General features: G+C 45.1%; 1 protein-coding gene across 1 annotated transcript in view; it reads right to left on the bottom strand.

Moving 5' to 3' along the window:
- Window positions 1-24,904, bottom strand: part of SLCO3A1 (solute carrier organic anion transporter family member 3A1) — a 137,734-nt gene that overhangs the window by 94,704 nt on the left and 18,126 nt on the right. The window contains exon 2 of the mRNA XM_030281055.4: window positions 19,233-19,698. Within this exon, the coding sequence (XP_030136915.2) occupies window positions 19,233-19,698 (466 nt within the window). The remainder of the gene's footprint in view (window positions 1-19,232; window positions 19,699-24,904) is intronic.

Below are 24,904 nucleotides of genomic sequence, written 5' to 3'. Positions count from 1 at the left end.
AATAAATATTTATTGCCTTTCCTTTCTGCACCTTGTGGAAACGGATGCAAAATGAAGTTCAGCGACTTGCGGGAAGCGAGCCAAACCCAGCTTTGCTGCTGCTGCAGACAAGCAGAGGCACAGGAACAGCTCCTGCTTACCTTGCTAGAGGAGCAGAATTTGTCTGTCCATCCAGGAGCTCCTAATCTCCAACATCCCTGTTCCACTCCACATGTGCCAGTCCCCCCCATGCCACGCGCTCGGGAGCAGCCACACTGACAAGTGGCCTCTGAAGCACTGGGACATGGCTGCTTAATCCTGAAGTACTGCAAAGACATAGTAGCTATTGCTGCTTTGTCAGGAAGCCAAAATTTTAATAGCTTCTTTTGTCCAAGGTCCAAACATCAGCTCCTCTTCTCATGTGATGAGAACCTCTCCTTGTACCTTCGCTCAACATTCTCAAGGAAGCCTGTTACGTTCTCTCAGAGCTTTTTCAGCACAACTGTGTGCTAAGGAAACTGTTTGTTCTCTTGTCACATTGCCAGAAGCATGCAAATACTACAAAGAGCCACACAGAAAAAAGACACAACTGCCGTTTGTTTGCTGGCTTTCATATTTTTTCCTAGATTAAAGGCAAGTCTCACCATCCAACATGCAGCAAGAAAAGTAAAGGAACTTACAATATATAGGGCCTAAGGACCAAATGAAGTCACAAAGTTTAAATATAATAATCCCAAAATCAAACTTGTCTTATATTCAGTAACATGGTTTCAAAGGGATGGGTGGGAATCTTAATTTCCATCCTTTCTTAGTGGATTTTGGTTCTGTGCAGTCACTTCAAAACTAGCACTTCCATCTAAGATCTTAAGTTCTTACAGGCTCATACTTCACGAGGCAACACAGGGGCACAAATGAATATTTCCAATTATTTAGCTGATGATGCATTATGTTGGGATTGAATCTGGAAAACTTTGCAAGCAGCTCAGGCTTTGAGCAGCCCAATTATCAACAGTGTGGTGAAGTTTAGGCAAACCCCACAAAACAGACAGGGTGAGGGAGAAGGATCCTTCTTCTGAGTGGCCATTCTAAACAGCCTCACTAAGAGAGCATCAAGGAACAAGAACTTTGCTCCCAGATCATGATGTTTCCTCAAAGCAAGAACAGGTGGGGAGACAAAACAGGCCATCTAGAAATTGTTCATGGTGCATTTCTTTCCTTAAATAAATGGCTGAAGCACACCACCGGTTACCAGAGGACATCAGAGAACAAAATGTGAAGCAGTTCAAGGAAAGAAAAAAAACCTGGGGCAGGGCTTGGCAGTGCAGACACCAAGCAGGTCTCTGGGCTGGAGGGGAGGAAAAGCTGAGCACACTGACTTGTAAAACTCTGCAGGTGCCATGGGAGCAGCAGGTGAGACAGGTCAGTGCAGTTTCACATGCTCACAAGAGGCCTCTGCAAACAGCAGCACCTGCCAGATGGAGGGAGCTGCTGCCCTGTCCTCATGCACACCCTCCCCACTGTTTCCTAACACAGTTTGGCTTTTTTTTTCCCCTCCTCCATGTCTGTAACATCTCTAGTTGACTTAAAAAGCTCTTTTCTTTTTGTGGAAATATGAAAGCTCTCCATTATTCAGCACTTATTCCACATGGATGAAGGTCGACGGCCTCCTTAAAGAGCTTTCCCACAGTGTGTAACATTAATAGCTGCACCAAAATGAAATTAATTTAATTTTCTGAGATCTTACTTTTGACACAGAACAAAGTGCGTGGGATGGGAAGGAACAGCAGTAACAACTGCTTGAATGACTCAAGGAGGATTACATCTCAGGCACAAGGACCAAGCCCCACAGACCACTTCTGCCCTCTCCTCCAGGGCGTGCAAAGGACTCTAAGGGGAATTGGTCCACACTGGCCAGCCCCAAATCCCAGACTCCTGAATACTTGTAAGTCACAGCCAGGAGCCTTCTGTGGGTGACATTCACAACACGTGAGCGTGCTGGCAGAAGACTTGAGGAAGTCTTAAAAATGCTTAGGAGCTTAATGAAGTTAATTACTAGGCAAAGAAGTACTTTATTCATTAAAATAAAACACAAGAAACAAACTGTCCGTTTACAAGAGGGGCTAATGAGAATAAATTGCAGTGATTGGTATCAGGTCCCTCTGCCCTAAGTAAAGTTGACATTTCCCATTATATGCCCAGTGTCAAGGGCTGGGTCCAAAAAGCTGCATCTCTGATGACCGTAAGCAAGAAAAAAAGAAAAAAGGGATCCCCCAATATCCCCCCAACAGAGGTCTCATTGCAATGGTTCCAGCCTTCAGAGCCTCTGAGAGCCCTCTGCCATACCAGCCTTAACCCTTTCAACAACTTTAACCTTCTGAATCTGCGAGTGTTTTTGACTGAATGGTGACACCACCAGTCAAACGTGAGTCCTGGTGGGATGGGACATCCCCCATTAGTCATCTCCAGCCAGAAAAACACAGAGCCAGACCCTTCATCAGGAGCACTTCTCCACGAAGGCAAAGACAAAGCCACCCAGCCCATGAGGCTGAACACAAAACACACTCGGGGTGAACAAGGAGAGAGTTTGGCAGCTGGGAGCTGCAAAGGAAAGAAGACTGAAGCAAAGCAATGTAAAGATTAACAGGAAGGCGGAGATTAAGCACTACTGTGACCTCCCTGTTTTATTATGAATAAAGAAAGGGTACAAGGAAATACAACACCAGTGCCCTGCTTCGTGCTGTGCTGACCTGCTCCTGCTTAGGCCACCAGCATTAAATGGTATAAACAGCCCAAAGGACATTTGCCACCATGGTGTAGAAATCATATGCCATTTAGAAACCCTGGAATTAAATTGACTTTGCAATTCAACAGCAAGCACAGAAGGAAGATAAACAAAAAGCCAGTGGGTTGAAAGTCAGGATTTCCTTCAGTGCTGGGAACACAGTTTGATTTTAGCTGGGTTGCACAGCTCGAAGACTAAAGCTTAAGCTGTGATATTAAGGTTCATGTGGCTGAGAAGATATTGGCATTTGGGCAGACGTCAGCAGTTCTTTCAAGCGAGTTGCAGATACCAAGGACTGGAAAGTCAGAAGCATTTCTGCTGTGTAAAACGTGACATGCCAAAATATTTATTCTGTTGCAAATGATGCTCCACATGAACTTCGAAAGACTGGGCTCCTTGTAGCTGAAAAATAAGACACCCCATCCTCCACACACACACACACACACACAGGTTTTGGCCCAGGTGTAATGATGCTCCTGCCGTCTGCTCCCCCAGTCTGTGCTCCCTCACAGAGCATTTGGGACTTGCACAGGATCTAAATTCCTTACACCATGTGGCTCCAGGGAGAAAAATGAGAGGAAAATACCTCAACATTAGTTATAATAAGGCTTGGGAGCACAGACTGGGTGATGAGAGCATTCTACTATGGCTGAATACAAATCAGAGGCAACACACAACCACGGATCGCCTGTTAAGTGATCAGCTCCTGTTGGCACTCCCTGGAAAGGGCTTCTTGCTTCTGGGAGGGCATGTGGAAGAAGCAGGACGGGAGAAGGGCAGCCCAGGACACGCTGCCCACTGCAGAGCTCCCAGCAGGAACGCTGCCAGTTCCCAGGGCTGGCCAGACCCGCACGGCTCCGCTGTAGGGACCCGGGCACGCCGGGACCCGCGAGCCAGAGCTGCCCAACTGAGGCTCCTCTGAACCTCACTGGAAATAACAGGCTTTGTAGCTCATGGCCAAATACTAAATGTCACTTTCATACTAATTTTCAAGCTTGGACACAAGTGTTTGTTTTTCAGGGAATGCTCCAGAAAGCTTTCGCCTTCTGCACAGATGGGTACAGCCAAGATCTAGAAAACAATCCACCAGAACTGATGAGACTTGATTTTCCTCCTTAAGAAATTATTATAGCTGTGATTTTTCTGAATATAAAAGGTTAGAGTTAAAAGTTGGGATAATGAAAGCAGAAGTTAACTTTCATTAAAAAAAAAAAAACTAAACCAGAATGTTGCAATTACTTCTGGCACACAAAAAGCCTACTAAAATTCAGAAATTATTATTCAAGTTAAATATTTGACTAGTTAAGATTCATTTTTCGCAAGGCTTGTTTTATTGGGTTTTTTTCCTTTCTTAAATAAACTCCCTCCAATTTGCTGCTAGAAAACCCTGAAATGGTGGAAATAAAAGGCAGCCAGCATGTCCTGTTAAGGTTTAGGTCATGTCCAGCTGCATAAGAAGCATAGATAAATAGGAGGGAGTAACTCAGCCATCAGGATTTTGGGCCCATAGGATGGATGTCATATGTTTGAGAAACACTTTTTGCCTCCTTGCCATGATTCTGGATACCACAGAAGGCAGAAGATAAAGGCACAGCCCCTGCCTCATATGCTCAGGCTGGATGTGCAAGGACACAATCACTATTATGTCCACTGCACATCAAGCTCTGTGTCACCCTTGAAATTGGTCAGGATCAGAAGACACTGATGAACCTTTGGTTTATTAATTATTTTTTTTCTGCTCCCTAGAGAAATTACACTAAAAACAAAAAAGAGCATTTTAATTTCCCTTGAAGAAACTTGGAAAATTATCATTCCAATATAACTTTGGCATTCTGAATTTTTTTAAGTAGTCTACAACTTCCTCTGAAGGGATAATAAACTTCTTGTCTGTCAATGGAGATTTACTTGGTTAACAGTTGTATGCAAGTGGAATTAGACCTTCATCACCATTTCTAGAGCATCCTGGGTATATGCACGGCATTGCACAAATGAAGAACTACACCAGACAAATAACAGGTCGCCCATCCAAAAGGGCTTACATTAATTATGTTAATCCAGCAGAGACAGAGGAGTGTGATTAAACAGTCCCTACTGCCTGGGATTTGGCTGTTATCCAGCAGTAATCCTGCACAATCTGGGTTTGAAGTGTGTGTGTAAGGAGTGTACTCTAACCACCTACACTCAAAATCAAAGCCAGCGACTCAGGTAGACAATGGCATCCCAAGATGCAGTTCCTGGAGAGCAGCATCTCCAGAGATGAGCCCCAAGCCCCCAAGCTCAGCTCCAGAGCAGCCAGTCTCCCTCAACTACTGTGAACCTAAGGGCACTGGGGACTTGAAGTTAGGCAGCAACTGTAATTAAACCCCAAAAGCCTCATTAAGGAAGAGCAGAAGGAGACACCAGAAACAAACCTGGTGCCAAACCCTAACAGGCACCTGTTTCCTATGCACCTGACAGGGGATGAAGACTCAGCTGCATGGACCCTCCATGCAGTCACTCGAGGTTAGATTTGAACTCTCCCAGAGAGAGCAATCTCTGTACAGGAGGTGCTCATCCTCCTGCTGCGCAGAGGAGTCTCTTCAACAAGAATTTATGTGTCACCTCCAAATCTCCCCTTTCTTTTAGCTGTAACACAGCTGTTATGAACACAGCTGGCTGAAAAAGATTCCTGTGCAGCAACACAGCCTGGGGCAACACAGAGCTACAATACACAGCCCCTACCAGACCACATGTTTGTGACCAACAGAAAAGGAGAGGTCCCTTTAGGCAACTGAAGCCACTTTGTGCTGAGCAGACAGGTTGTAACTAAGGCAGCCATAACCTGGGCTGGAGGAAGTAAGCCTCAGTGGTCAATACTGCACCTCCTGCTTCTCTTCCAGTGCTTTCCTGCAGAATGCTGTAGGTTATACAAGGAGCAGAAGGCGCAGACCCTGCAGAACTGAGGCTGTGCCTGCTCTGTGCCAGCTCCCCACAGCATCCTCGCCCCAGTGATGCCACCCAGCACACTCACTGCGTGTCACCATCAGAGGCACTGACGGTGGCACCTGTGTGACACAGCCCTGACCCTGCTCCTGCAGCAAAAGGTTATCTCAGCTTCTGGCCCAGCTGGCAGCAGAGCCTGGGCACTGCTGTGGGGACACCCTGCTGATAAACTATCCACCTGCTGTAAGCAGAGCACAGCCTGTTTGTTCCCTCTGTCTCTGGCAGGCTGTCTCCCATGCAGAACCTCCACGGAAAAGAAGCCAAAGCCCGGAGTCACTGCTCGCAGGCATGGGGAGCTCTGCCTGCCCACTGAGGAACCTTCTCCAGCCCATTCACTCCTGAACATCACCTCTGGCAAGCAGGCAGCAGCTCTGTGCTACCCAGCACAGCTCCAGAGGGAAGCTGCCAGCAAAAACACTGACTCGTCTGCTGAACCTTAACTCATGACAGCGTGAGCGTGGACTCTGCTGTGCTGGATACAGCTCTGAAGGTTGTGAGGAGCAGAACCAGAGGCACAAATTCACAAACTCTGGGATGTGAAGTGGGAAAGGTCAGCTTCCAAACCCGCTTCTACACTCACAACTGACAGGGAAGCAAATCCTTAAATCTAAAGAGATCCACTTAAACAAATTCCATTCCTCTCTCCTGCATCCCTCTGAGACAGAAAGTCTGCAGGATATTGTGGAAAAAATCAAGATACTCTCAGAACAAAGGCTGAGGTCCCAACCCTCCTTTTCCCCACTTCGCACAGCAGAAAATGACACGTGAAAATGCAGGTCTGGAGAAATGCTCTGTTTCCAAGTCTCCTGGACAGAAAACTGAAGTAGTAACTTCACGGAAGATGATAAACACGTCTACAAGCTATTTCTAAATTCTCAGTCTCATTTGCCAACTGAGATGCTACAGACAGCAAGTAATTTCTCTGTCTCAGCAGGGGAGACAGGACAGAAATCCGTAGACAATGCGAAGAAATGCTGCTCAGGCAGGAATCAGAGAGTCAATCCTTGGGAAGTGCAGATCACTGTTACACAAGTCTGGTTTGCAATGCTTCTTTCATATTATAGTAGAAAAACCCACTCATATAAGCTGGGAATAATGTATAAATGTATCTATTGTACTTCTAACTTTGTGGTGGATAATCTCACTGCAACCATAAAACTCCCAAACTTAGGGGTTTGCTGTACCTGTCACTCTCACACCCTCAACTCAAAGTGCTCTTTGATGATATGCTGACAACTCACTTGTTCAAGGTTTGCATTTAGTTTGAAAAGCTCAACATCCCCAGCATGAAAAACAACAATGTTTTCCTTGGGTCAGCAAAACAGGGCAAACACAGCTTTTATTCTTCACCCTAACCCTAGCTGGGAGAGGCATGGCTCACATTCAAAGGCACAAGTTCTCTCTGCCACACGGCTGGAAATGAGTTTTGCTCTGTAGCTCAGTAACATCATCCAATTCTCAGCTGGAGGTTTTCCAGTTAATAAAACGGCCATATGGGGCATTAAAAAACAAAACCAAAAAAAACCAAAAGCATTCGCTTCCTTTGCAACCTTCAGTCTCAAAAATCCCTCCAAAAAAAAAAAAAAAAAAAAAAAAAAAAAAAAAAAAAAAGAAAGAAAGAAAAAAAAAGAGGAAAAAAGAAAAGTAGAGCAGCAGCCAGTGGTACTCCTGAAATTCAAGAGCATCTCTTCCTTCTTTCAACCCTTTTACCCATCTCTTTTCCTTCTTACAGCCTTTTGCTGATAGTGCTTTTAGCGAAAGCGCTATCAGCACCTTTGATCGCTGTGCTGCGGGCAGAAGACAAATAATGATGGGTTGGAGGCAGCAATTAGCATCTTCAGTAAACACTGGATCTCTCTCTGGGAACAAGGCTTCTGGCACACTCGCTTCCTGACACCACCCACACTCACCATCAAAACACACTGTTTATTCACAAAACAGGCTTGCCTTGCATGGGAAGGGTTTTTGAGCACCCTGTGGTCTAGGAGGAGGCACACACCAATACCCTCCTGAACCCTGCAAGCTGTGACCCAGAAAGGCAATGTTCAGCACAGATTCCACTTAGACACCTGATTGCCAGGTGGGTGTCCATTATTTTAAGAGCCTGAATTTCAATAAAAAATTGAGCCTTTGGATGGGAGGATCCAAGCTTCTGTAGACTTAATGGAGATGGCCCATACCATGTTTCTGCTGTATTGGCTGAGCTCCTGTCTTAACTCTGCTTGCTTCAATACCTGACCCCTCCACCTCCAGCTTTAATATTCTGCTGCTCACTCCACCTCCCTTTCACCACCATCATTATTCCTGCCTCCTGCTGGATGCAGCCTCTGCTCAAGCAGATTTCCCAAATCCTTACTCCATCCTAAGCCACCCCCAACAGCTCCCCAGTGCACTGTAGATTCAATTTCCAATTGCCTTCCTGGGCTGCAGTAAGCAGCAAAGACCTTCTCGAGCATATCCTCAGCCAGCCCTACACCTCCTTACTTGACTCTCATTCCTTTGCTCCTCTGGCTCAGCTCTAGAATTTACTGCCCCTCCAGGGCTAATAAACCCAAACTTGCTGATTTTAAGGCACAGAGTGTCTCTTCTGTTTACTCAGACTTGGAATACCACAGGACAGCAAGAGTAATTTATTCAGAAAGCTTCACTCAGCTGCTCTCATCTCCACACTACCACAGTTTTGGGAGGTGCAGTATGTGAGATGAACTCAGGGAGCCACACATGGGAGCATTTTACACAGCAATCTGGAGAGCAGCACAGCTGCATTTTCACTTCTCTTGTTTATCTGAAATTTTCATTTCAACAGGTCTTTCTCGCATCGGCAAACCCCATTACAGACTGTATTTTTCACCTAATGAGATAGCCTATCCTGATTTTTGCCAGCTGTGCCAGCCTGTGCCTTATCTCCCCAGCCCAAGGAATTCCAGGTGCACTCCTATCTGTGGTGTGATGTTGCAAGACCAGGGCGATGGCACGACTGCTAATTCAGCAGGTTTTTGATAGGCAGATGCCACTTCGAAGATATCTTTACTCCAAGAGAAGTTTTGTGCCCACTTCACCACCTTCACAGCCTTAAAGCCAAAATCCTAAACATCCAATCAGGAAAGCAACAATCTTGGGAAGAAAAATGCACAGCCTAACTCGGAGATGACAAAAGCCACAGGGAACTGTGGTTATTTGCTACCATTTTTGTTGTGCAGGCTGCAAGTGAGCTTCAGAGGTGACTGGACAAGTCTGGGATGTGCATCCCTGTGCTGCTGGCTCATGGGAACGAGCTACAGAACAGTGAGGTGTCAGACTGTCCTCAAAATGCTTCTTGCACCTCACCAAACTCAATCACAGGATGGTTTGTCCTGGAAGGGACCTTGAATTCCAACACCCCTGCCATGGGCAGGACACCTTCTGCTAGGCCAGGCGGCTCACAGCCCCATCCAGCCTTGAAGACTTCCAGGGACTGGGCATCTACCAGTTCTCTGTGCAACCTGTTCCAGTGACTCACCACCCTCACAGTCAAGTTTCTTCCTAAAATCTAATCTAAACCTACTCTCAGTTTGAAGCCTTGTCCTGTCACTACATGCTCTTGTAAATAGTCTCTCTCCACTATGCAAAGACAGTGTTGGTCTCAATTTAATCATCCAGCTCTTGGAGGCAAGTTAAACATAGTTTGCAGAGGTGGAGCAGGCTAGTGCTAGCTGACAAAAAGCCAAGATCTGTAACCCCTCTGACACTGAAAAGAAAGGAATGTCTGCATCCATGGAAGATACACTGCTTTGCAGGAATGTAGTGAAATGCTTTAGTTCTCAGAGCAATTGCAGAGAACTGGAGTCAGAATTCCTGGGGTCTATTCTCACCCTCTTACTAACTTGTTTTATAACCCTTGAGACCTTGCTGAGTAGGAGTATTTGCTTAACCTAAGCTTAATTTAAGTTTTGCTCCTACTTATAAATCAAGTACCTCCAGGACTCTAAGCTCCTAATGAGGTGGGGTATACAATTACAGAAGAGAGTGTTTCCATTTGATAGGGAAGTCTCACCAACACATGAAGTAAAGCAAGGTTTGAAGGGATGTTGTTTTACCAGATCAGGTGACAACTGAGAAACCAAATGTAAATATTCTTGAGCATGATTAGTCACACTGATCAGAACAAGACCCACCAAGCACGAACATGTGTGTATTAAATAGGTGTTATCTCTCCCTACAAACCTCCTACCCTCGGGCACTTGTGGGAAACTCTTCACAGAACTCTTACCCAGAACCACTGCAAATAATTTCGTTTCCTGCAATGCTGCTTCCTGCGGTTTACAACACAGCGTGCTTGCCTCCCACGGGCACCACAGCAGCACATTTACAGAAGACATGATAACACACAAGTGCAGTAATACATTTGTATGCCTGCATTCCAGGAGTGTGAGTTTTTATATCAAATGAGGAGGGGCAAGACTGAAAACACACACACATCTCTACACCACAAAACCAACAAGTGCCCAGAATGAAGAGAAAGCTCAGAGAGAACTGACAGCTCAGGCCAGTAAAGCATGAATGAGTGCTCAAAACACCCCAGAAGCACAGCCAGGGGAATTTGTAGTTCTCTTCTTGCATGCTACCACCCCTTCAGTCTCTAACCCCAGCACAGTTTATAACTGTCTGCTGAGAAAAAGCTCTCTCTAACAAGACTTATTCTTCTGATGATCAGCCTGATTGGATTAGGACATCCATATGTCGTAGCTGATGGCTAACAAGATAGAGGTGGTTTTTCATCACATGGCTAATTGGTCTCTGCAGCAATTACTACCACAGCAAAGTTGTCCCAGTTGTCTTTTTCTCCCCCCTAATATTATTTCTTTCTAAGTCTAATAAGCAGTATCACTGTCTTGTACAAACAGTCACGCTGGGACTGGTTTGTGTAACACTGAGGGCAGGAATGTATAGAATACCACAGGGGAAAAGTGAGGCAAGCAGAGGGACACAGAGAGGAAAGAACTGCTGCACAGAGTATCCAGCTTTTCTACCAGTTTGAACACTTGAATGTTCACTATTGCTTTGATCTGCTGCCTTCAGCCAGGTCCTGCTCCTTGTCACAGACACAGCTTTGTTTGGCTGCACTCAAAGAGCTCTGAGGTATTAAGTCAAAGAGCAAAGTCACATGTTGTTAACTTCTATTCAAGAAAATAAATCTCACATTTTAACTGGTTAATAAAGGGCCAAATTTGCATACAAAATCCGTATTACTGAAATCAAAAGGGGGCTTAGTGAGAGCAGGCCTCCCTCTTAGGAAAAGCCAAATACCTCATTACCAGTGTAGTTAATGGAATGGCCATACCCTGGCAGAAAGAAATCTGATAAAAGACTGAGTCCTTTCAAAAGAGCAAACTTAGAAGAAGCAATTTTGGGAGCAGATGCCAACTTTGACCCAAACAACCAAATAAAATAAAGCCAGAATTTCCCCAAAGCCAAGGAGAAAGTGCTCAATAACCCCAGATTTCTGCAAACTTATCATTTATGCAAAACAAATAAACTCATAAAGTTATACATTTTCAACATTCACCAAACCAAGGAAGAGCTTCCACTCCAATGGCTGCTAAGACGACCACAAAGGATGCAGATGAATTTTATTTTTGTTTTACAAGGTAGCCATCACTTGTGGCCACACTTTTTTCCTCCAGGCTGGTGCATGAGGGGCAATCAGATACTTGTAGTTAGTGAGGCTGTGCTGATGTCCCCACAGCAGCTCTGCCCCAAGTCCCACCCTGATGGGCCATCTCAGGACCTGTTGTGACAGGACAAGGGATAAAGATTTTAAACTACTACAGGGTCAATTCCAACTAGATCCACAGAAGAAATGTGTTATGAGGAGGGCCCTGAAACAGTGGCACATGTGACATTGACAGGAGGTGGTGGAGTGCCCTGCACAGCCCCTGATGCCCAGCAAAGCCAGCATAAAACCACACTGCTGCCAGGCCCTGTGGGTCAACAGAGCTGCACGTTTGTGCCATGGCACTGCTTGGGACTTTGCAAAAGCAAACACATGTAGGAGGTTACTCAAATAAGCACTTTTTTGGCACCCAAAGGGTGTAAGCGCCAGCTTCCCCAAAACCCAGCTCAGACCTGCAGCAACTTCTCCAAGTGTAAGAAAACTTGGCTGAGCACCTCAGCCAGGCGCAGGAGAAGCAGCTGTGAAAGCAGGAACTTCCCTGCATTCTCCTATACAATCATACAAGAACTCTGTCCAGCAGATAAGCGAGTCACACCCATCCAGTGCCCTGAACTGTGCTGGTGAAGGGGGAAATTCTGTGCCTTGTCCCACCATAGGAAACAGAGCCCCAGCCTGTAAACTGTGACCAAAACATCTGGATAATTCTTATGTGCAAGTAAGTTGGGAGTCTCAGTCAAGTTCCCAGGGGAAGGGCCAAGATTGGCACACACCACTCCTGCTTGTGCCATCAAGGAGGCACAATACAGCCTTCAGCTTTTGACATGGGCAACTCACCACCTTCCAATCTATTTAATTAATTTCATGAACCTTAGGACTCTGCATAGGTGGCATTTAAATGACAAGGGCACTGCACTAGACAGGCTGCCCCGGGAATGATGTACTTCACTAGGCTCTCCCAGCTGATGATTATTTAAAGTACACCACAGGAAAAACCCAAGAAACTCAACAAATGGAGTGATTTTCACAAGACATCAGTCAGCAAATCACAATTAAGGCAAAAATCAGCTGCAGAGTACACAGAGCATAGAATAACATGGAAACAGCTCCCACCCTCAATATGCTTTCACACAAAGTCATTTGGTTAGACCTAAGCTTTATTTACTCAGCTCATAACAACAGCAAAAAAAAAAAGCTATTAGCAGAAGGTTAAGGTAACTGAAACAATTGCTGTAAAATAATGGAGCCCTCAACAATTAAGACTTCATGCATATTTTTATTTAATTGAATAAATACATCCATTCAGCTACTGCTTTTTGCAACAGCCTTCCTGCCTGTAGTGGGAAAGGTTATTCCCATGAATTGATTATTGATACTGGTCTAATATACCCTACACATTTGTTTATGTTTCCATTTAATTTTCCAGGGTATTACCACCAGCACTGTAAAAGGGGACACGTGTAACAGAGCCAGCCCTGCTGACACACAGCAGATGAGAACACCCATCTCTCCCCAAAGGGCTGTAATTATAAAAGGCTGCAGGTTATCGATGGATCAGTGGGTTAATACCAGGATATCCACGTGAAGCCATGTAATTTAATCTGTCCACAGTCAGTCCACGGGGGAGACAGCCCAGAGAATCCTTCAGAAACGAAGAGGCATCACAGCCCTGGCGCTGGCAGCAGCTCTGCTCAGAGCTCAGAGCTAATACTGTGCCTTTCTCAGCCCATGGGAGGCTGTGACAGGAAGGAAAGGCTCTCCAAATCACCCGTAGGAGGATGCATTTACTGAACAAAAGCATTACAGAATTCCGTCTTCAGGCTAAAAATATTACACACCTATAAAACTGCCTATACCAGCAAGGAGAAATGCAATTCTCGCTTCTGTGCCCACGTGGGGGTGGACAAACTCACCAGGCAGCTGATGGGTATGGAGTGGGCACACAGCAAATACAACAGATAGGAGTCAGCTACAATCCACTACAAAAGACCTCATAAAACAGGCTTTAAAAGGAAGAAGGGTGAGGAATGCACAAGGCTGGCAGAGCCTTAGGTGGTGAGCTCAGAGAAGCATGTTCCAGCAGGAAGGGCTAATGTGAATAAAGTACCCATGTTGCTTGCAGACCACAAATGAGCACTACAGGAAGGAGAGTGGCCATGTGGGAAATGCTGTGAGGAGTAAAAGGATAAGCAGCCAGGATGGGCAGAGCTGTAGAGACCTCTCAGGTGGGTCCTAAAGGGCTTCCAACTGATACACACCAACAGACAGCCTCAAACAGCTGATGATATGACCTGTATGCTATAAACACACGATTATTCCACTTCCTGTCATTTAGAGATTTAGGTTCAGACATACATGTCAAGAAATTTGAGAGCTTTGGAAAGGATAAGACTGACCAAAATACATTCATCCTCCTTGGAAGAGACTTTTCATCAGGTAGAGACAAAACCAACAAACCTCGAACATATAAAATGTTGACTCAAACCCTGATTTCAGCAGCTCATGCTGATAACTTGCCATTAACTCACCAGCATAGATACTAACTCTCAGATTAAATTCTTGTCAGTCGAGAAAATGTTTCTGCTTCTCCAAAGCACAATGGCTGCTATCATTTTGGCTGACGTAAGCTACCATAAATGATTTTTCAAATGGACAAATTTATCCCTGAAGACAGCAAGATTCCAATTAGGGCATGTTTGTCTTCCTCTGCAGCAAATCTTGAGCTGGTGCTTAAATAAAGACAGAAGGCACCAGAAGTGAGACTGGGCTTTCTCTCTGTCATCACAAAACAAAAAGTGCTTCCACACATTTGATGCAAAATAACCCCATACTAATACAAAGGTCAAAGCCAGCAGCTGCAATGCAGGGTCCTGTCCCTCTTACAGGGTTAGTTAGTGCAGATGTGGGAAGAACACACCATTCTGTTGAGTTCTCCTCTCACACCAAGGGTAAGAGCTGGAACAACCATGATAAAACCAAAATACACAGGGAAAAGGCCAAATAGGTAAGACAGAAGAAAGCAGCTAAACACACATCCAGCAGAGCTGAGTTATCCATTTTTGCATTCCTCTGCCCTGTCATGAAACAAGCCAAGGACAGCTCTGTGCCCCAGAGGATGCTGTGCTCAGATACACCCTTGCACACCAATAATTCAGGAGCACTCATCACTCCACAGCACATACTTGTTGACTCGAGATTTGTCCCTTCTGGGGTTTCCTTTAAGCTATTCTTCACATTACTGCAATTCAGTGAGTAGCCCCAAGTCATGGGCCCTGAACATGTGGTGTGTGTGCCCGCAATGCCAAACACAGAGACAGCTTCAACATATGCAATGGGAAGCTCTGAAATGCATTAAAGATCAGCACAGCATTCTTCTGAATGAGTCTCACAATCTGGCAGGGCTCCCTCCAACATCAATATCAATTTCCTCCATCAACTGGAGACAGAATAATAGCAACTTCCTCTGTTTAATACAGCCCTTAATTGTCCCAGATCAAATACTGGCTCCCAGAGGCTATTCATTCTGCTCTATAGGTAACTGTGTCCCAGACAAGAGGCAAGAACCTTTATCAGCAAATGTTAAATGCAGCAGGAAGGCCAGAAGGTGTGTCTCAGGCTGCTAAAAACATTAACCAACCACACCACTGCACTGGCTCTAATGGAACTCACTGCTGGGAGCAGCACAGGCACTCCAGTGAGCAGAAAACACTTGCAAGCTCCTGCTTATCTGAGAGGCAGCAAATCCATACAACCACTGTCAGGTCAGGGCTTTTTTCTCTCTTTGTATCAGCTCCTCTGATCTCCCTGCTAATGACAAAGTCCTCACTGATTTCAAGAGAACTCAGCAAGACTGAGCAGAAAAAGAACTAAAAAAGGAAATGCCAAGTGAGTCATTAGTGGGTGGAGAAAAGAACCGTATAGTAAGTAGTCTTTACTCCTTTAAAATAAACAGTGCCACAGATTGAAGGAATCCTTTCACACTAGTAAAGATGGAGCAGTAACAAGCCCCACATGGTCTGTAGCAATGATGAATTCCTCCACTCAACGGGGTTATTTACGCCAGATGCCAATAAGCACACAGGTTTGGAAACCTCTAGATGGGAGTTCCAATACTAAATGCCAGATCAGACTCAGAGAGAAGCAACCAAACCAGCACCAACTCAGAACACTTTTCCCAATTTCAAACTGCTAAGAAAGTTCCTTTATTTTTTCCATCGTTTGGCTGCTACTGCCAGCATTATAACCTTTGAGTCAAGCAGATGCTGAGAATGGGAGGAGAGTTTCCTCCCCATCATTGGGTTTCACCTGACCAACAACCTGTTCAAGTGAAAGGTGTCCCTATCCACAGCAGGGGTAGGAGCTGGATGATCTCTGAGGACCCTTCCAACCCAAACTGTTCTATGATTCTATGATTAACCAGAGCAGGCATGGTGCCATGATCTTTCTAACCCTGCTACAGCACAAATGTGTTTCCTTTGGAACATACTTTGGCGTGTACTTTCACACACTCATCTCCTTTTGTTCACTTTGCCCTGGGTTACCAAAAGACAGCCCTTTTTCCTAGGCCTGGTTACTACAGCAACAGAATCTTTTTGAGTTTGGTAGCAACACATTGCAGGCAGCAGAAAAAAAAATCTATTCATTAGTTGAAGAAATGTGAAGCTGCAAGTCAGCAGCCCATGAAGAGAAATACTCCTGTAGTATCTCACCCCTGCCTCTGTAATTAAGAAACTCTAAGAATCCCCACCTCCCTGGCAGAGCACAAGCCTGAGCAACCCCTGACTTCAAAGGATGCACAGCAGAGGTGCACTGCCCACATCCTCCTGTGTGCCTGTCGCTGCAGAGAAACCACAGGAGAAATCTGATGGGCTTCATAGCCACAAGAATATTACACTCCACAGATGCTATTAGTTCCACTAATGATTAAAGCCAAAGCATCACTTTAAACTCCATATGGTATCACATCTTCATTCTTCTGCATACACATGAGTATTAACATACAAAAAAGAAGGTTTGGGAGGATGTTCTGGGGATTTGGACTTCTTTTTAAAATAACCAGAGAAGGTGTCCTGTATTGTTATTTCACTGCAAAGTAACTGTATTAGATGTTGTATTATTACTCCACTTAAATTTCATACAACTCTGAAGGAGTTAAAAGAACGCTCTCAGCGCACACAGTTATTTCTATCTAATTCACTGTCCTGGGACATGAGGATTTTTATTGCAGAGGTAAACAATGAGTACTGCTTAGCTGTCAGGCTGAGAGACTACTTCTAACCCTCAGCCACAATGCAGCACACACAGACTCAACATGAGCTCTACACTAAGGACAGCACAAACTGGTCAATCTGATCATTTCTCAGCCAGTCATTTTAGAAAGTTCAGCCAGACTATTATCACTGTTATTAATTAGTTCATATCCTGGGAGAACCATCTATACCAGATTTGCCCCTAATTTCAACTAAGGGAACTTGCCCAAAAACATTTCATCTGGTCACACACAGCCCCCACTGAGCGAGTGAGCTATTATGAGAAAGCAAACTGCTATAAATATAGCACAGTGACAGTATCCACTCTGCAGTTATTTCCTCTGCGAAACAGAGCAGAATGAAGTGGGTAAGCTGCTCAGCCAGCTTTCTTCTAAGGCCACTGAAAACTGCATTGATGACATCAACAAAAATAATCAGTTAAAGACAAATCTGAGCAAATAATTCTCAAACAACATTTAAACCAAGCAATCTGACCCCCTCTCAAGTATCCACCGATGTAAGATGACACTTCCACTTGTTTCTTCTCCATTTATATTCATTCATGGAATAGATTTTTTTTCCTGTAGCTTTTATTTTCACTAGCCAAATTGATTGCAAGTTGATAGACTAATTAATCATCCAATATCTCAAACTCTACTTGTGATGGATAGGCTAGGACAGAGCAGAAATTAAACTTCATTGCTGGTTGAGTGTGCATACACAGGCACCCCGCTGTAATCCACAATGCAGATGTAGAAATTCAGGTTATGATTTCCATAGCTAAAGCCAGAAAGCAAATAACCCCAAAATGCCTGGAGTTTTGTGGTGAGTTTTTTTTTTGGTGTGGCTTTTTTTCTTTGTTTTTAAACTGCACATGTAGTAACAAATATGGTTAGACAACATCCTTTGCAGAAAAAAAAAAGAAAAAAAGCAGCATATAGTAAGCAGAAATAATTTTCTGGAAGTATTTTCCCAGCTACAGTTGAACTGCCAACTTTAAACACATTATTTTAGCATACAAGATGAATGTAGCTCAGGAAGAAGAAGAATCACTCTTCCTAATCCTCCTCTCATGCACCCTCCTCCAGCCTGTTCTCAAGACATGAAGCACTGCTTAAAAAATGCCCACGGAACAGACTGAAAGAAGTTGCTGCTCCTCTACATAGTTATTTATAATAGATAATCTTAGAATCACTCTTAATTCCAGCTCATCATTTATGGTGTTGGCACAGTTGCTCCAGTGAATTCAGTCTCATTATTCACCTTTGGGTTGTACATTATCTTGTATTTTATACATCATTCTTCTTTGTCCAGTGGATTCTCACAAACAGGTACAGAACCAAGTGAAGATGAATAATGACCCAAGGACAAAGCTAAATGCTGAAATACTATGATTTTATGGCCAGCTACAGAAAAGCAGGGACATGTTTCGAATACACAGACAAAGCTCTACGTGAAGCAGCAATACATCCATGAACGACACACTATGTAGTAACTTTCCACCAGGCTTCTGCACTACCCATTAAACAGCACTCTGAAAGTCAGCAGGACTGCTCAGCTTTGCTGTCAGCGGTCACACTCAGCTTGGAAACTTGATAAAAATGTCTTTGTTAAAAAAAAAACAAACAAAGGGGAACAGGATCACCCATTCAGCTGAAAGTCACACCAAGGTGGAGATGATGGGACAAGTGCATACTTTTGGTTACCAGGATTATACTAACAATGGCAGCACACACTCCACTCATTTATTCCACTAGTGACAAACCCTGCAGAAAGAGGAATGTGCCACTGGTACATTTTTTCAAAGAAAACGTTGCCAACAACATCCTCCTTAAACCTGCTGGGAGGGGGAACTACTGCTGAAACCCACAAGCACTTTACCCCAATAACTGAGATGGTTCACTATGGATTCAAAGGCAAATTTCACAGCATAACCATATGAAAGAATTTTGCAACATGATCACTAGAACCGTGAGTTCTACTTCAGGCTCACTGTATCTCAAAATAGACCTCACCAGTTTCCACATCCCATTCCATTACAGGGATCACATTATCGAGGGTCCTGCCACAGCATCCTGGGTCACAGCACCTACTCTGTAAGTGGCACTTCCTTGTTAAAATGTGACAGTGGCAGTGACAACACGTGAGTCCTCTCAGTCTCCTCAGACTGCAGTGATCACTCAGACACATGCTTTGGAACAGGAAGAGAACTAGGGTAACATGTGGGGAAAAAAAAAAAACCAAAAAAGTCAATCATCATCACACACACCACTTGAAAACTCTTCAGCTAAAACTGAGCCATAAGCCACCAGTATAAGAACTTAAAGCAATCTGGGCAAACACAAGAGAAGGAATGAGCATCTGCCCAATCATCACGGCTGTCAACCTTTACCAGTGCTACAACATAAGCAAGCACTGCTGTGCTTCCCTGCTGCTTGATGCAGAGACCCATGCCAAGTCACTTTCACAAGCACTGCAGCACATGGAGAAGAGGCCTTGAGGCATCCCTTCCACTGGCATCAAACAGGCAACAAGAGCCAGATGCCAGCCCACAAGGAAAGCCTTCCAGGAGAAGTTCAGAGAGCCTTACCTATGTACAGGGAGGAATCTTTCCGCCTGACGTGGTCATCGATGTAGGAAACTCCCAGGGGCTGGACAGGGGTAGCACCAATGCCCAGGAGGACCTGTGCCCCGATGAGCAGCAAGTACATCATGTTGGTAGCAGTCCTATTCCTGCAGATAAGGTCCGGGTCTGGTCCCTCGTCACTGCTGGACCCGTTGACAGCGCACACATCCCTCCCTTCAGCTCCCCAGCGGATTTCTCCCGACTCGTATTCATACTGGTGGGTCAGGAATTCAGGCAACGCGGAAAGGAGGGCACCCAAGGCCATGACTATCCCTCCACACCCTATCAAGCGTGGCCGGTGTCCTCGGGCTCCGAAGTAGCTCACGAAGAGGATGAGGGCCAGGTTGCCAATCTCGAAGCTGCTGGCAATGACGCCCACGTCAGCGCTCTGGAGGTTGAATCGCCGCTCCAAGGTGGTTAAAACACTCACCTACAACAGAGAAATCCAGAGAAAATCACATTCCATGCCTTCCATTCTCCCCATATGTACTGCTAAAGTGTAAATTTCCTTGACTTCTCCTTGAAGCTGAAACCATATCCATCAAGGACATCCAAGTCACAGTACAGTAGCTGAGCTCCAAGCATGACCTGACTGCTCAAATACAGCCACGCCAGAAGGTCCTAATACCAAGTGACATTTCACAGCCTACCACCTGTCTGAGCACATGTCACTTCCGAATTCCTGTGCCCATCAGTGTGTATTTTGGGTGCCTGCAGACACTCATGACTCCATGATTCTGTCTCTGGGCTCCCTTTCTATTTGAAGGCACAACCTTCACGGCGCACTGTCCCACAGAACCCAGGCACAAACCATACTGAGCTTCACATCCTGCCAGGCACCCAGCCTTTCGCTTGGAATAAACTGCAGTCAGGGAGCAGCAGAAAACCCTGCAGATTCTTTGCCTGCACACCAGCACAAGGCTATCGAGCCACTCAGAGACAGTGATGTACAAACAGGCAGTTTAGCTGGCATTGAATGCTTTTACTCAAGGATATAAATAAAATGCTGATCAAAGGGTTTAAACTGTTTGTGGATTAGTTAATGACTGGGATCGTCACAGAGTATTTTTGAGAAGACAGGCCAATTAAGGTTTACATAGAAGATTTAAATCCACCATGAAGAAGGGATGATTTAACAAATTGTGGGAATTTAACACTAGGAAGAGAGAAGCACATGAATAATCTTCAAATATTTAACATTGCTGCAAAAAGGAATGACCTGTTCTCTGAATTCAAAATGGAAGGGACAAGAAGTGATGAGTTTAAACTGCAGCAGAGATGATCAGGTTAGACAGAAGGTGGGGAGAAGCCAGATTTTACTGGTAGGGATTGTGAGGCACTGAAATATGCTGCCTGGAAAGGCTGAAGAGGTCTTTCACCGAGCACAGACCTGCAGCTGTCAAGAAAGACAAAAATATGACTGATCTTGGCATAGGGCAGGAAAATGAACAAGATCCTCTCTTGAGAGCTCTTCCAATCTTGATTATGTGGTGCAGTGAAACACAATGTGGATTTTCTGCAACAGTCAAGCACTGATCAGAGCATGAAGGATGAACCATTAAGTACCTCACTTGCTGTCAGCTCTGCTCAATGGAGAAAACAGAGTATTCTCAGGTCTATGGCAGTGTCCCTCTTCTACAGCAAAAAAGCAACAAAAGAAATCTTGAACATGTCACAGAAATGCTGAAAACTTTTACCTTGAATAAAAAACTATCTAGTTTTTCAAACTGCAAAAGATGAAGGTATTTAAGGTTGTCCTAAAAGAGGCAGGTTTCTCTATTCCAAAAAAAATGTGATAAAGACCTCAGAGCAGAAGGTAGCCCCTGGATAGAATAAAAATAGCCTCCCACTGGAGGCACTGAAAATCTTTGCTGATAAACCTCACGAAGCAGGAGCCAGCCTGACCGACTTTAAAGTATTCTGACAGCAGTTCTTCTCCGGGGGCAGTTTGCCTCTGCTAGGGTACAGCAGGGCACAGTTGGACAAAGACAGCCCCATTGGCAACAAAATGGAAAATGGAAACAACCCACTTCTGCTGCTTTGCATAAGCAAAAGCTCCTAAACCTGACTGTGATAAGTGTCCAAGTCAGATCTCCAAAACTGGACTGTGTTAATGTCTCCTGAAAATCCAGCTCTCTTCTCATACAGGCAGCTATATTTTTATGCTACCACCAGTGTAATCCTCCCCAACTAAAGTGGAAGAGCTGAGGAAGGCAAGGAGAAAGAAACCTAAAAATGAAATCCTGTGAATAAAGGCATTGCAAGAGCAGTAATTCTTCCCATGCCAAAGCCAGGTGTGTGTGTCAGAGGGAGAGGAGATCACCACTTGGCCTGCAACACCAGGTGCAGGTCCCTGTTGGGATGAAACGGACTCGTGACCCAGGAGGGACAGCGGTGTCCCCTGTGAGAGGGCACAGCACAGCCTGTCCCCGCTCCAGTGGCTGGAGCTCACATTCTACAGGGACACTGCTGCTCCCAGCCCTGCCCCTGTGGCAGCTGAGCAGGTGAGCACAGACACTGCTATAAAACATCACGCTGGTGTTTGGAGAACAAGGCACACCAAGGAGGGGGGATGCAGAGGGCATCCCATAGCCACAGGCAGATCCACCAGGCACCCACAGGAGAGAGAACCACGGAATGGTTTGGATTGGAAAGGGCTTTAAAGACCATCTATACAGCCAAACTTTCCACCATGGATAAGAATTTATCATCCATGGTTTTATTTTATGCCAAGGTGTGGTCTAATAGGGCTAGTGCTGGGGGTCCTGTGAACACCAATTTTGACAGACTGGGGAATCTCTCCAAGATCAATATAGCTCTCAGCATGCAAAATTATGTTTGTAGTGCTCATTTCTGAGCTGTACCTAGATGGGAAACACATGATTACTCATTACAGCTGTATAAACTGAGGTAGAGAGCCAACTATTAATGAGACAAGTACAGTCAACAAAATTAATTTCTGATGGAATAATTTAGACTGGTGATTGAAAGCCAGCAGAAGTGATTTCCCAAGGCCAACTGGTATTAACTAGTTTTGGAAGTCTCCCACATTTTGACCTGGCTGCCACATTTTAGGCTTTTATCATACATACATACAAGTGGCTAGAAAACAGAATGGTGTTTAGACACATGTGGGTGCCAGATGTCAAAAGGGTCAGATTTGGGACAGCTGGATTTCAGATACAGAAAACTGCACCATTTCCAGGTGCAATTCACAGTGACAGAGGCAGTAAATTCGTGACAAACCAGGGAAATAAAACCAGAGTCCCAAATCTCATTCCACTCTTATTTCTGTGGGACTTCAGCCATTCTTTTCCTTTTTGCAAACACTAAGCCACTCACAGTAGGGAAAAGGAGTCTCACCATCCCCTAATACTTTCCTGTTTTACTCTGGGGAAAAGACTGAAACAAAAGCAGGAGGAGGACAACAACACAGGGCAAATTCCAACTCTTTTGATAAAAGTTGGCAGTTCTCCTTATTCCTTTGGCCAGATCACACTGCATTTCCCAGTTTGCTCCTTCTGGCTGTGCACTGCTACCCAGTGCTACCAGCTCTGCCTTTGCTTAGTGGGTTATGAGGAGGGGAGGGTATGGGGAAAGAACAAATCCATCATACCAGCCTTGAGCATCTAGAAGAAAATAGCATCCAAGTACAAAATGCTGAGACCAGCATCAGCAGAGTAGCCTCCAAAACTGACAGTCACAGTGAAGGGGGGAAAAAAAATCCCAAAATAAAAATAGGGCTGGGAAATAAACTGTCAACATGCAGATTCTTAGCCAGAGAACAACAGGAACACAAATGCATTTTATCCAGGGTGGCTGCAGCCTGGGCAGCACAGCCCAAACTTTCTGTGACATTGGCTGTGACCTTACAAAAACCAACTACAAAATCAGCAACAGCACAGATGTTACCTGCATTTATGCAAAATAAACCCCTGCCCATGGCTAAAATCATGCCCCCACCCTCCATGTTCCACTTTTATGGGACTTTCTGCATATAAGGTTTAACCTGACTAAACTTGTTGTTTCTATGTGGGATGTTCCCAGTGCCCTTGTAACTGTGGCATAAAAACACCGTATTGCCCATATTTCCTTTCACAATCCTGTTCCCCAGCAGGCCAGCCATCACCACTCGCAGACACTAACTCTGTTTATCCACAGTTACATAAAATGTTGTAAAACACACCACAGGTCCCCGTAAAATACTGATGTCATGTGGAAAGGCTGTGAGTGAGGATTATAAAAAGTCCCTGTGTGCTGCTGCCAGGTCCATCACTCCAGAGCACAGCCCACGTGGATGCTGTAAGAGCAGGGATGTGGGCCATGGGATGGTGCAGAAGGACAACCTCCTGCTAAAACACAGCAGGGAAACACCAGGAGCCCACAGCTGGGAGGCTGCTACTTCCTGACTCCTGTCAACTTACACAGCTGTTGAGTCAGGGATGGAAAGAATCGACTAAGAGGGTATTTAGTTAAAAAAAGCTTCTAACCCAAGATCAAAACAGTTACCAGGAAGCAAAGCAGCACCTGGCAAAAATCATGCAGACAAGACAGAGGAGATCATGCAGTCTGACCCCAAGAAGTCACTGGTGTAAAACCACCCACAGGACCAGACAGGCACAAGGACAGAGGCAGGGTCAGTGTTCTATCCACGGCATGTGCCAGCATCCAGGAAAATGGGAACAGCACTGAAAACTACAGCTTCCCACGGCAGTGTGCCTGCCTGCCACCTGTATGTGCTCACATCTGTCCCTTAGCAGGTCACTGGGGCTCTGAGCAGCCAGTCCTTTAACTGCAGCACTGGACTCAGCCTTCTGTTGTGCCAGCTTTGCTGCCTCTTGCATGGCTCCCTTTCACCTACCCCAGCCATGTCCCACTCAGTTTTTGACAGCAGCTCCACCAAGATGTAGCTGTGGGACAGATCAGCTGTGTGGCTGCTGTTACTCCACAGGCTCCTGCTCTGCCAGACTGGGTCTGTACCAGAACAGCGACCTGCACCACTGAAAACCACACCTGTTGCCCCAATTCTTAAGATTTTCTAAAGCCTTCTGAGTTTACATTCTTGTAGAGAATTTTCTCACACAACTTTCTGTAAACAATCTATTGTTTTCCATTCCTCCATAGAGGCGGAGAAATTTGATGTACTACTAGTTTGTCCAATGTCATTGGAGAGGTGACACATTCACCCTCCAATCCACTGTCACCTTTGGAAAAGTAAAAATGCTGGAGTCAGAAAATAAACTTCCTCCTTTTCACCTTTGCAATAGCAGCGGCTGGCATCGTGCTTTCACGTGTCCTGTAGTGACACCACACCAGTCTGGCACCTGCACACCTTGCTTGTGCAGAAAGCAGGCTGGGCATCTAGAGGAGAACAGGCAACCCAGCCTTCTGGCTTTCTGTGAACACACTGCAACACACAAGAACTAGAAGTGATTAAAATTTGTAAAATGCTTGCACTGTCTCCTCCTCTTACTGAGCCACGGCAGGCTGCACACACACATTTGGATCAGATGACTGACATCAAACAGGCCTGGGCTAAAGGGGCCTCCTAAAACACTCTTCAGTGATTGAAAAAGGAAAATGTCTCACGTAATGCACACACTGATAAATGACCCACATCAAAAAAAAAAAAAATC

This window comes from Taeniopygia guttata, chromosome 10 (assembly GCF_048771995.1).
Source record: "Taeniopygia guttata chromosome 10, bTaeGut7.mat, whole genome shotgun sequence".
Taxonomy (NCBI): domain Eukaryota; kingdom Metazoa; phylum Chordata; class Aves; order Passeriformes; family Estrildidae; genus Taeniopygia; species Taeniopygia guttata.
This window is presented reverse-complemented; position numbering and strand designations above follow the sequence as displayed.